Here is a 14,110-nt window from a genome sequence, read left to right as displayed (position 1 = left end):
TGTTGTAAAGTTTAATTATAAAATTATGAAAATAAATTCATTTATGTAGGTAAACAGGTCATAATGAGTGTGTGCTGTTGGAAGAGAGAGGGAATTAACTTCCTCCTTATTTAAAAAATAATAACAAGAAGTCATATTCTCTGCATTTAATCCTTCATCTTTCTGCTTCTCCCTATGGAAAGTAGTCTCTCCTCCAGAAGTCACAGGACTTCTGGAGGAGAGACTACTTGGATAAACACAGAGAAAGCTCTAAATATTTTAACTTTTATCATGGACATTTTCAAGCATATTCAAAAGTGGCATGTATATATTGCCAGTCTTGGTTCATTTACTTCCTCCAGGTTATTTATTATATACTTACTTCTGAATCACTTTAAAGCAAATCATTTCACCTTTCAATACTTCAAAATAAAGCCCTCACACATAAGGGTGCTTATTTATGACCCTCCTCTTTGTTTACTTGTTTTTAGAAGACCACCTTACCCCAAATAAGTACTTAATGGCAGCTAACATTCAGGCCATTTGGAAATTTCTCTGATTGTCTTAAAAATGTCTTACAATTAGTTTGTTTAAGTGCGGCTCCAAACAAGAGTCACACAATGTATTTTTCTCCTTTGTCTCCTGTATTCTATAATAATCTCCTTCCCCTTTTTAATACCAGTTATCTGTTGATGAGATTCAGAATATTTTTTAAAAGAGAAGGTGAGACAAGACATTCCATCTCTATTGAGTGGCTCTGTGTGTTATCTCTCACATCCCATCACTTGGAGTAATGAGCTGATTGTTTAGGTATTGTTTGCCTGATCTGTCCATTAGAAGAGACCTTGTCCTTTCACCTCGAAGCCTTAGTATCCTTGGATAATTATTACCTAGAACCATTGCAATTCTAAAGCTAGTTTATGGTGAACATTCTTTGCTAGGCAGTGAATGGACCCTCTGCCTAGCATCCATATACTCAGTGAACATTTATTGATTGAGATGCTTTCTTTATTTGTGAAAACATTCTTGTTATGTGAGAGAGGAGAGTTTAATTAACCTTTAAAAGGCAGTTAATTTTGGTAGGAAGCTATTCACAAGGAATTTGAAATGAATATGATTTGGGAGAAGGACTGTAGTCAGTACAAATATTTTCTATACAAGAATTTGGCAAATTGAAGGTATTTTGACTATCAGTGTCCTCTCTACTTCCACAAACTCTTTAATGCCAGGGGATAAAGTGATAATGAATGATCTTATTGCCGAATCTCTTCAAGAACTGACTAATTTCTGGTACCAACTGGTCAAAACTAGAACACATGGTAGTCTTATTTAAATATGTTTCTGTTTCCATAAAATGTATGTTTTCTTTAAGTTCTGTGATTAGGGAAAAATAATGTCTCATTACTCCAGCCAATTTAACAATAGCATTTAAGATAGTAAGTAAAAATTAAAATGTGTGCTAAGGACAGCCTGTTACCAGGATCTGTTTGTTAAATAAGTAATTTGATTTTTAAAAATATTTTGAGATAAACACAGATTCATTCACATGACGTTGTAAAAAATAATACAGAAATTATACAGAGAGACCTGTGTATCCTTTACCTAGGTTCTCCCAGTAGCAACATCTTGCAATATCACAAATAGGATATTGACATTTATCCTGGCAACATACAGAACACTTCTATCACCGCAAGGATCCCTCATGTTGCCCTTTAAAATGATGTCTAGAGAAGAGGGCTTTTCAGTTTTTAAGGAATTTTGAAGTAAGTTGAAAAGTACTAGGCTACTACTGACGCACAGAAAAGAGAAATTTTAAACATAAGTGCAGAAAAGAGAAAGTTTAAACTTATCAAAAAGCAGAATTGATTATTGAGAAAATATTAAGACTTGTTAGGTGTTTAGAAATGAAAGAACCCAAGGATCGTGAATTCTACCGTTGGCATGTAAGCCACAGATTGTGTGAAACTTTAAAATTGGCTAAGTTTTCTTTCTATTGGTATTATTTTGGATTTCATTTTAATATTTTTTATGTGTTCTGGAAAATACTGTTTTTTTTTTTCCTAGCTGTATTTTGTGGAAATAACTTGAGTTTTGTATTTCAATTTTTTAGGTATGATGTTGATTCAAAGAGCCCCAACTTATCCAAACATGTAAGTTCATATTTTATGTTTTATAACATTATAATATAATGATTAGTACTTATGCTGACTTATTAAAGTTATACAGCTATTAAGTTATTCATGTAACATGATCGTCATAGAAAATAAGTAACATTTTAAAAGAACCCCAGAAAAACATTTTGGAGGAGCTAATTTAAAAAAGTGACCTTTAGCAAGTAAAATGGACTAATCTTCTTTTAATTTTAATTTTAATTTTTTAAATAAATGATGATTGCAGTTCCCAGTGATGTTTGAAGTTGGATCAAGTTAAGCAAGATGAAATAATGAGCCTGTGTCTTTTTGGAAGGTTTAACTTCTGAGAGAATGGGAAGTAGTTGAGTGTAGGTAGAGTGGTTTGTTACTCTGTTTTGTTTTGTTTTTTTTTTTTTTTTGTAGTTTATTTACCAATATTTCCTGAATACCTGTATATGCCAGGCACGGTACTAGTTTCAGAGGGCATAATATGGGCAAGATAGACATAATCTCTGTCCTCAAGCCACTTACAGTTTTGTTTTCTTTTTGGGGTCCCTCCTTCGATCTATTCCTCTTTTATCAAGAGCTCTAGTTGCTAGGCAACAATTGTTACCTGGGGAGGTTTCCAGGTCCAGGAGTAGTTGGGCATCAGAGCTAGACAGAAAAAGAGGTGCAGATGGGAAGGGAGGAATGAGAGTGAGATACTCCAGCAAAATACTGTGCTAATCCATCAACTTGTTTATTGACCTGTGAAGTTGGAATTAGGCCACCCCCAGTAGGAAGGGCTGAATGAGGGTGAAAACAGCATTCTGAAAGGGGATAACTGAGGTGCCAGGTGAAATCTGGGTACACAGATGTAGAATTAGCAGCTGTGTCAGGGTTAGGAGGCTGGCTGGACTAACAGTGCCCAGAAATGTAGGAGGGTAAGATTTTTTTAACTTTTCCACTGTTGTAGGCTGTCAAACTAAAATAGATAGACATGCGATTTCCCATGAAGTTTGGAGAAGGGGAGTGCAATGATTCAGAAAAGAGATGAGACAGAAAGGGGGATTACAAGCTAGGAAACAGATTTGGAAACTCTGGGAACCTGGATATGTATGGTGGTAAAAATCACATTTACTACTGCCCCCTTCACTGAAGGAGGTATGAGATTTGTGTTATGAAGCATACAGCAGAATCATGTGAAGAAGTATTCAGGAACAGTCTGTCTAAGTGATTTACCTCTTTACAGGCTGAAAAAAAAATGCTGCAACAAGCTTATTGCTCTCCATAAGTAAAGTTCGTTGTGGTTGCCATGCCACCTTCCTGCTCATGATTAAGGTTTATAGCATTGTGACTAGACATTTACAATTTATTTCCATAACTATATTGGAAGTTTTCCAAATGTCCTAAAAAGAATCAGAAAAGAAACTGCATTTTATAGTTGTTGAGTTATAAGGAAAGAAGTGTATTCACTTCTCACTCATAGGTGGTTGATTAAAGGGATTATGAGCATGTCATAAATGTGAAGTGTAACTTGATTTTATGGAAGCTGGCATTGGAAACAGGGTGGTGAGTTGTGAGTGAGATATCTATCCTCTCCATTTCCCTTTCTCTCTCTCAGGCCACATATTCTTTTTACCATGTCTTTTCTCTGAGCTTCTGCTTCTCTCTGAAGACCAGGTTTCTCTTTTTAGGGAAATGACCTCACTACTTCTAACTGGACATAGACTTCCAAGTACCACTCTCCCTGAATATAGTTTCTGTGTTTCTTAGTTCAAACTACTCTTTAAAGGGCATAGTAACTGGCAGGTAAGGACATTTCCACTGGGTTGGATATTTTGAGTGAAGTTGGGAACATGTGTTTCCTATTAGTGTAGTTGCCTTGAGTACAGGGCAGAGAGAAGTGTATGGGATAGGAAGGTACCTCAAACATGGTAATTCTTTTCCCTTTAATAGTCACTAGTGACTAAATTTTATTATATAAGAGATATTCCTCCTAGAAACCATAAATGTATATTTCATTTCAAATCTTTCTCTTTTGTAGGAATACTTTTATTTTCATAAGAAAATTGTATCTTCTCATCGTAAGAAATTTTATCTTTACACTGCTTTACCTTCATGATCCCTCTTTTACTATCTCCTCATCAGGTTTTCACTTCTGCTTAAACTACCCCGACATAGGTTAGATCAAGATTGAGTATCTTCTCTTCACTCGTTACCTCTTAATCTCTCTCTCTTTTCCAAACAGAATTGACTACTCCATTCTTGAAACATTCGTTTCTAACTTCCACAGAAACTCCCTTGCTGCTTCTCCAGTCTCCCTGTTTACCCATTATCTGTCACTTTAAGCTTTATTTCCTCCTCTTATCCCTTAATATTATTTTTTCTCATAGCTTTATTTTCAATTTTTATCTCATCTCACTGTATAAACTCTTTTGGGGAGAGCTCAGCTGTGTCCCTACCATACCTGATGACCCTCAAGTGTTTATCCCTCTGGATACCTTAGCAAATGTAAGCTTCAATAGCTTGTTAAGTATTTCCTAGTACATACTTCACAGAAGCCTAAAACTCAAGTAGATCTAAAATTTATGATTTTTTCCTTCCAGATCATGTGCTTCTGCTTCTGTGATTTATCTTGAGAATAATTCATCAACACAGTTTATTCAGTTAGAAAACTTGGATGTAGGGTTAACCACTTTCTGTCTCACATTTGACATTTACTGAGTCACCAAGTCCTGTTCCTTCTAACAAAAAAATGCTTCTCTTTCTGTCTTCTTCTTTCCCTTCTTGCTGTTATTGCCTTAGTTCAGATTCTCATTACTTTTCCACGGAGGTATTGCATTGTCTCCTGTAGGTCCCATGGTTTATATTATTTCACATTTTAAGCTATCCTTTATATTTGTATCTGTGTTATATTTTAAAAATATATTTAGTCGACTATATGGATTAGTTAATAAGTGCCTGAGCTTATAAGTGGGTGAAGCATGTCGAAAGAGAAGAAAATGTGTTTTGGAATGTTATAAGAACTATTAGAGATGACTATCTAGAATTTCTGTTAGAAATTAACAGCAAAAGCCGTTCCTTAATTGAAAGCATACAAGTACGATTTTAGGTAAAGGGTATAACTCTTTCAACCCAAAAGGAATTCATGAGGATTTTTGAAGATCAGACAGAATCGGTGAACAAGATAGGTTTATTCCCTGAGGATATGATTCGTTAAGACTGTTGTTGTCTACCTGCCAATTTTGCACAGTGAAATAAATATAAACTGGAACCTTTTAGGGAAGACTGCTAAGTGCCCAGATTGCATGTGGCATAAAGGCACTTATTTATTTTTTTACAAAAGGGATTTTGTAGCAAGAGAGACCACTTGAATTAGTAATAATAATTTTTTTCATTCTCATTTCTGATAATTTTGAAAGACTTTTCTTTCAGGATGACTTTATTTGGTGTTCGGTACTTAAGACTCTTGGGTCAAATTCCTATTTTTTGATCCTGTTAGGGAAAATGGAGATAGAATATAGAGCTACACCTTAGATTTCTAACATTGCAAGTAAATATGATGTAAGACATAAAGGATCATAATTACTTTAATTCATTCTATTTGTGATGGAAACGTGTTTTAGTGAAAATCATTGTGCACCAGGCAAAGACTTATGCAATCTAGGGACATCTTTCTTTAGAAGATTTATTCTGTTTATGATTCTCTGAGGAAATAGCTTTACTAAGATATTTTTCCCTATAATGTTAGGCCCTGTGAACAAAACATGGCATTTTGAATTCCGAGTTTGTTCTCTAAGGTGCTAGTGAACCTACTAATCTTAATACCATTAGCAGAACTACATTGCATACTTTCATTTGCTTAATTAAACTGCATGAGCCAAATCATTAATGAAAGGATTAATGACAGGCCCATAATTGGTGTGTATAGGATTCTGGATTGCATGTTGGACCAGATTACATAGAAACTGTACTCTGTATACTATAACCCACAAGGCAATCCAAAATACATTTATCCACTTGGTTGGTTGCAGAAGGCACCACTAAAATTTTTGTTTCGGATGTATTCATGGCTCACTGGATTATTTTGGCCACTAGACACTAGCCTTCAGTGAAGATGTATATTTTTTAACACACTTTCTAAATATTATAAATATAAACTTTCACATACAGATCAACTTTAAAAATTTTATTTGAATGCTGTTTGGACTATGAAATGGATTTTCTCATAGAAACAGATTTTTAAGTGGGGCAAGATTCTTTGATTAGAGTATAAAGCTAATTTAACCTATATATAGATGAACTGAATTCTGAAGTATTCATATATATTCATGTAGGCAGACAGGCAATAAATATAGGACAGGCACTTGTCATGATGGGGAATATAGCAATGAATAAAACAAACAAGGCCTCTGTCCTAAAGTAGCTTACATTTTGGAATTGAAGAGGTGAAGCGAGCAGATTTACTCAATGAACATGAATGCAATAAATGATTAAGATACTTTACTTTCTTTACAGTACTTAAACTAATAAGATATTGATACTGGGAGAGAGTGACTGGGGAAGCACCAGTAGTTAGAAGCTGAGGTTTCCCTAAACCAACCAGCATGATTCTATGCCATTGATCACGTTGGGTGTATATTTACTGAGGAGAAGGAGGGAATGATTGAAAATCTAGGAGAACAGCATCCCAGGCAAAAGGAAGAACAGTACAGTGGCCTTGAGTCAAGAAAGAGTTTGGGGCCAGGTGTGGTGGCTCATGCCTATAATCCCAGCACTTTGGGAGGCCGAGGTGGGCGGATCACAAGGTCAGGAGATCGAGACCATCCTGGCCAACATGGAGAAACTCCATCTCTACTAAAAATACAAAAATTAGCTGGGTATGGTGGCACGTGCCTGTAATCCCAGCTACTCAGGAGGCTGAGGCAGGAGAATCACTTGAACCAGGGATGTACCAGGGAGGTGGAGATTACAGTGAGCCGAGATCATGCCACTGCACTCCAGCCTGGTGACAGAGTGAGACTCCATCTAAAAAAAAGAAAAAAAGAGTTTGGAATGGTGTGACAGAAAGATGGCTACCATATGTAAAATATTATGAGTGATGAGGGGAGTGGACTGAAATAGTTTGGAAAGATACATAGGAATCAGATAACGGAGAGATTTGTAGGCCACAGTTAAAAAAAGAGTTTGGATTTTTCTTTTTTTGGATGGATGTCACTGGAGGATGGTGTGATCTGATTTATGCATTTAAATGGTGACTGTGACAGCTGAAGTGGAGAATGGGGTTGGGGAAGCAAGACTGGAATTAAGGAGGTCAGTTATAAGGCTGTTGTAATTTGACTGGGTGAGCAACCTTTGGTGGTTAAAAACCATTGAAGTGGTAAGACATGGTCAGATTTGGAATATATATTGGTAGTATGACTGATGATGAATTTGATGTCCAGTGTAAAAATAAGAGAAGTTAAAGTGGCTACTAAGTTCTTGATGAGAACAATTGGGTAAATAGTGATGTTGTTTATATAATGAGGTACACTGGGGAGAAGGAGATTGAGGAAGAGGGGTGAGGATTGAGAGACCCATGGTAAGCCAAGTTCATGTTAAATTTGAGACCCCCAGTAAGCATCCAAATGGAGATATTGATTAGGCAGTGTTTGAAGACTAAGATACAGATTTAGTAACCCTCAGCCAATCAAGTTGAAACTCAGAGTTATCTAAGAAAATGCAAATGGAGAAGAGAATAGGATAGAATCTTGAGGGAAGAAGAGTAGGTAGAATGATCATTTTAAAAGCCAGCTAGGACATGTCACTTTCCAGTTTAAACCCTCCGATGGCTTTCATCCACACTTAGGATAGAAATCAGTCCTTGATGTAGACCCTGGTTACCTCCTCTCCTGCCATTCTCATCATTGCTCACCCTGCTGTAACCTGCTGTCTCTCTTGCTTTTCCTCGAGCACCCAAGTACTTGTCTCAGGGACTTGTTCTTGCTTTTTCTCCTATCTGTAATGCTTCTGCCCCGGATACTCACATGGTTCCCTCCCTTACATTATTCAGGTATCGACTTGAATAGATAACTGCGAGGCCTTACCTGACTGCCCTGTGTAAAAGAGCTGTTCATGGTATTCTTTGACACTTTTTCAATAAAAACTTTCTTTTTTCCTGTAGCCTTCTTTCTAGTTCTCATTAGATGATGAGAAGTAGACTTATACATATATGCAAGCTAAAGTGTTTATAACTGTTGCTGTACATGACTGTTTTTCCCATTTGCATTTTCAGTAGGGTCTTACGGAATCTGCCCTAGACTTTCAGACAGAGATAGGGATAATGCCTGAGATGGGTTTGAGTATAGTAACTTCAGCACTCATTAAGTTGTATTAGATGGGACAGACAGAGATAGGGATAATGCCTGAGATGGGTTTGAGTATAGTAACTTCATCACTCATTAAGTTATATTAGGTGGGATTGTTTACACATAAAACTCGCCCTTACTCAGTTTAGTATTTAATAATGATACTTTGTCATAGTGTAATGTCATATTTAATATTATTCGATACTGCTATATTTCAGATATTTAATCATAATATTTAGTAAGTTTTCTAGTTATTTGGCATAGCACCTGTCTCACCATGTTTACTAGCAGTGAGAATATTTACTTATTTTCTGTTAATGTATTACATTTTGAACTTCATTATTGATGAACTAGTGTTCTATCAAAAGTGATGTGCTGTAACAATATAAATATTTTCCATAGATTTGTTATATTTGTGAATATAAATATTTAAAAACTATGATAGAACGTTATTTTCCTATAGCATAGCTTTATTTTGGAAAGCTGTATGTTGTATATGTTTGCAATTATTGAATATGTATGTGGATTTTTTTTTTTCTTTTTTTTTTTCTTTTTGAGACAAGGTCTTACTCTGTCACCCAGGATGGAGTGCAGTGACCCAATCTTGGCTCACTGCAACCTCCACCCCCCAGGTTCAAATTATTCTCCTGCCTCAGCCTACCAAGTAGCTGGGACCACTTGCCCGCACCACCATGCTAAAAATTTTTGTATTTTTAGTACAGATGGGTTTCACCAAGTTGCCCAGTCTGGTCTTGAACTCCTGACCTCAAGTGATCTGCTGGCCTCTGTCCCCCAAAGTGCTGGGATTATAGGCATGAGCCACTGTGGCCAGCCAATGTGTGGATAAATTTAAAAATTGGGGGCTGGGCACTGTGGCTCACACCTGTAATCCCAGCACTTTGGGAGGCTGAGGCGGGCAGATCACGAGGTCAGGAGATGGAGACCATCTTCGCTAACATGGTGAAACCCCGTCTCTACTAAAAATACAAAAAAATTAGCTGGGCATGGTGGCGGGTGCCTGTAGTCCCAGCTACTCGGGAGGCTGAAGCAGGAGAATGGCATGAACCCGGGAGGTGGAGCTTGCAGTGAGCCGAGATCGCACCACTGCACTCCAGCCTGGGCAACAGAGCAAGACTCCGTCTCAAAAAAAAGAAAAAAAGGTTAATTTCAGTCACTGGTCATCTACTTGTTGAAAACTTAATTTTCTTTTAGTGTCTTATTTAACTGCCTTCATCTGGACTGTTAAGAAAGCCAAAGATATCTTTTTTCTTTTTTATTTTTTTGGAGATAAGGTCTTGCTCAGTTGCCCAGGCTGGAGAGTACAATGGCAGGATCTCGGCTCACTGTTACCTCTACCTCCGGGATCAAGCGATTCTCCTGCCTTAGCCTCCCAAGTAGTTGGGACTACAGGCACACACCACCACACCCAGCTAATTTTTGTATTTTTAGTAGAGACGGGGTTTCACCGTGTTGGCCCGACTGGTCTTGATCCTCTGACCTCAAGTGATCTGCTTGCCTCGGCCTCCCAAAGTGCTGTGATTACAGGCGTGAGTCACTGCTCCTGGCGTAGCCAAAAATATCTTAAAAATCAACAGTTGTGCTGGGGGGAAAAGAAATGAATAAATTCAGGGATAGGGTATAATTTTAGAAATTGTATTTGTAATTTAAGTTTAGAACTTTGTATTATCTCTTGGAGGTTGGATTTAGTATTTTGGTTTGTAGATGGATCTATCCATTAAAAAGACAAATGCTTTTTTTTTATAATATTAAAATGTGAGAAATTATTTCTACTAAAATATTGAATCAAGCCCTGGTGCAGTGGCTCATGCCTGTAATTGCAGCTCTTTGGGAGGCTGAGGCAGGTGGATCACCTGAGCTCAGGAGTTCGAGACCATCCTGGCCAACATGGTGAAACCCTGTCTCTACTAAAAATAGAAAAATTAGCTGAGAGTGCCATAAATATGTGGGGGCAAAATGTACAGTACCTGTAGAGGCCTCCATTCAAGTCATATGTACATTACACTTAACCTGAATTTGGAAGAGCAACAGGCCGAGGTCATCTATAGCCTTACACTTCCCAGCTTCACCTTTAAGAGAAAGGCCTGGGAAAGGCAATACTGTATGGCTGTATGTCCAGCTTACCGCCACAGTACTGTTTTCCTTCTCGACTGATGCCTGTGCTTTTCACGTCCGCCATTATGGGCCTGTATTGATTCTTCAGCAGTCCCAGTTTAGCTAATTGGGTGATTGCATTCCCCTGCGCCGGTGGAGCTGGAAAAGGAAAGGACTTCTGACTTAGTTTTCTCCTTGGGTTTTTTTCTGTAGAGTTCGGTGGTGTATGTCATAGTGTATGTCAAGCCACATACACTTTCCTATACTTCTTGTAGGTATGAAATCGTCCTCATTACCTAACACTCAGGTGTTTTTAATTCAGGGGTTTATCAAACCAGTCTAGTGTAGTTCTGGCCAATCAACTAGGACTGGCCAGAGCTGGTTGACACCAGTGTGTTTGTGACCTTTGACACAGAAATACACAGATTCACGTCATAGCTTTTTGGTGCACATTTTGTTGACTTTGTTCAGTCAAGATGATGTTCATGTGTTCTCTTGTATTTGTTAGTATGTCTCCATGTTAATATGATCCTGCTCAATATTTATGTTTTATTCTCTTGAGTAATTTCAGCACAGATGGCTTTTACTGGGACTTGCTACTTCATTGGCAAAGTCCATTTAATATGTAGTATTTGCAGGTGCCCATTAGCATAACTATCCTTAGAAAAGAATTCTGGAATTCCCCTTGTGTGTTTTTTTGCTGCTGATTCAGAAGAGCAATGATACATTTCAGATCTTCAGTTTTCAGTTCAGCTGTCATGAGACTTAAAGAAATTTAGGTTTATTAAAATTCCATAAACATTTGTAAAATCTGTTTTGACATTGATAAATAAGTGCCATTATGAAAGGTATTTAATTTAAATATGGGAAAGCTTTATCTTAAGGTCTCTTTATGTATTTGAAAGCAAGTTTAAAGTGGTTTGCAGTTTAATGAAGGTATAGCCATGCTGGCAGTATCCAAGTATCAGATGTGCGGTTATTTTTTGTCTCATGTGCAAATATGGTTTTCACCAAATCTTGTCATTTTTCTGTGCAGTACTGTTCGGGGCCTTAACACTTTGCTTCTTATTAACTACCATAGCCTTCTACTTGATCTGGCTTCTAGTTTTTTTCCTCATTCCCGAAATCACTCTGTAAATAGGCACTTGAGTAATCTTCTGAATGCACTGCTCTAATGGTGTCCCTGAATTGGTGAAAGGCTTCTGGTTGCTTCTGATGACCCTAAGACAACTTTTGTGTCTGGTCATGAGGGCCCTCTCTGGGCTTGGCTCTTCATCTCCATTTCTGCCGTTTACTTGAGTCCTTCTCTTTTCTCATTGTTCTCTAGCCTGTAACTCTGATCTGTTCACTAAATCTAGAATGTCCAGTTATCTTCTTTCTAAGCAAGATCTGATCTGATTCCTTACTGGCTCTCAAGAAAGGAATTCCTTTGGAAAAATGTTCCCTTGACTATCCTAGTCTACAGAGGTCTTTTCCTCCTCTTTTTAATTAGAGCACTTCTCACTCCCACTTTCCCCACCCCTAACACTGAAGAACATAGTTTTTACTTTTGTGGCTTGGTAAGCTTTTTTGGGACTGGGTCTCATTCCTTTCATAAGACTAGAGGCAGAGAGGCAGCATGGCTTGGCATAGTGATTAGGTGAGTAGTAAACCTTGGGTTTAGACTTGGGTCCAAATTGTAGCTCTGAGCAATTTACTTTCTCTGTGCCTCAGTTCCCTTATCTGAGAAATGGGGCCAATACTAGTTCCTCACCATGAATTGGCTTTTTTTCTTTCATCTGAGAACAGTCATTTCTCTGTAAAACTACTAAACTAAATAGATTTGTTTATTTAGTATACTGAACACATTTTGTTTGCCATTAATCCTCTCTCTGTCCATCCTTCTTAGGGATTTTCTTGGTCCTGTTCACTACACAAACAATTTAGAGAGATCTCCCACCTTGTTTTAGAACAGGGCAATTCTTTGAATCATATACAGGCTAAACTAGAAGGCATGTGTCTTTCCATGGAACAACTTCACATTTTCTTGACCTACATATCCAGATGGTGTTGGTGCCCTTATTTTATAGATATATGAGTTTGCATTGTACTTATGGTATTTAAATTCTTATGTAGCATATCAATCTGGAATCAGAACATCAGAGTGGGTCCTGGCTCTGCCATTTATAGAAAATCAACCTTCCAGATTTTTAGTTTCTTTTTTAAAAATTAAATTAAATTAATTTAAAAATTGTTGTGAGTACCTAGTAGGTATATATATTTATGAGGTACACAAGATGTTTTGATATGGGCATGCAATGTGAAATAAGCACTTAGTTTCTTTATATGTGAAATGCAATGTTAGTATCAGACCTCTCATTTTCAGGGTTATTCTGAGTCTTGAAAATAAGAATCATACAGTTGTATGTCAGTGAACTTTATAGTGTATTTTACTTAACCCATTTTTAGGCACTTACAATATGCTAGTATTGACTCATGCAACAACTAATTGAACCATCAAAACGATTTTGTGAGGAGGTACTAATACATTATAGAGAAGAGCAAACTGCAGAGCTTAATTAATTGCCTGCAATCACAGCTAGTAAGCGATAGTACTAGAATAGACACCTGGCAGGTTGGCTGTGGACCCTAGTTGAGGCTACTGCATCACAAGACCTTTCTCTAAGTGTTACTGGGATTAGCCCCCTCTGCTGTGTGCTTTCTCATTTTGTCTCCTCAGCCAACAATTCCAGCAATTTCAGAGGCATCCGAAGTTAAGCCAATTGTGCATTCAAAACCTCCAACTTTTGTCTATTTTTTATGTTAGTTTAAAACATAAAAAGAAAACAAACGCAATGCCTGTGAACTCAGAATAACTGCTCTGTGATTAAAAGCACAAAATGCTGTGCAAACATGTGAAAGTCACATGGTAAAATTAATGCATATTGAGCTTATTTTAGCTGTTATTGGAAGTTAGAAATGTCAATATTTCAGCAATGAAAACAATGCAGATGTGTGATGTACAAAACATACACTGTAAAGATAGTTTGGAAACTTATGAGTTTTAATCTTTTTATCTATTTCAGGACTTTCTGGGACAAGTGTTTTGTACACTGGGAGAGATCGTTGGGTCACAGGGAAGTCGCCTGGAAAAACCAATAGTGTAAGTATTTTTAAATTCAGACAATGAAATGCCAACTCTTAACAGTTTCTATTTTGTCAGTTTGGAATTGGTGAATGCATAGTTGTGGAGCAAAAGTGGGTTTAAAATCTTGTTTGAGTTTTTTCTTTTAACAAATAATTTTGACATATTTTTAAAGAATAATTTCTATGTCACCTGTCATATGCTATGCTAAAAAATTTTCACAAGATGAAATGAGCAAATTTAAATAAGGAAGTGTGTTATTTTTTCTTTTGGTTTTACTATTAATTGTTAGATTTAGTACTTCTTGAAAAAGAGATTTTACTCTTTTGGGTTAGTAACTACATGTAATAAACTGCTGTTAATACCATGTATTTCATAAATGCACTTTTGGTTACTGAAATTTTAATAATAATGTTTACTATGGAAGTGGCTTG

The 14,110-nt window shown here is 37.0% G+C and overlaps 1 protein-coding gene across 1 annotated transcript in view; it reads left to right on the top strand.

Annotated features, from left to right (window-relative positions):
• The window catches only part of LOC108519001 (copine-8-like), a 262,053-nt gene that overhangs the window by 67,930 nt on the left and 180,013 nt on the right, over positions 1–14,110 (top strand). The window contains 2 exon segments of the mRNA XM_017857756.1: positions 2,090–2,129; positions 13,618–13,694. Of these exon segments, the coding sequence (XP_017713245.1) occupies positions 2,090–2,129; positions 13,618–13,694 (117 nt within the window).

This window comes from Rhinopithecus bieti, unplaced genomic scaffold (assembly GCF_001698545.2).
Source record: "Rhinopithecus bieti isolate Rb0 unplaced genomic scaffold, ASM169854v2 scaffold_2721, whole genome shotgun sequence".
NCBI lineage: Eukaryota > Metazoa > Chordata > Mammalia > Primates > Cercopithecidae > Rhinopithecus > Rhinopithecus bieti.
The sequence above is the reverse complement of the archived record's forward strand: the minus strand, read 5'-3'. Positions and strand labels throughout refer to the sequence as shown.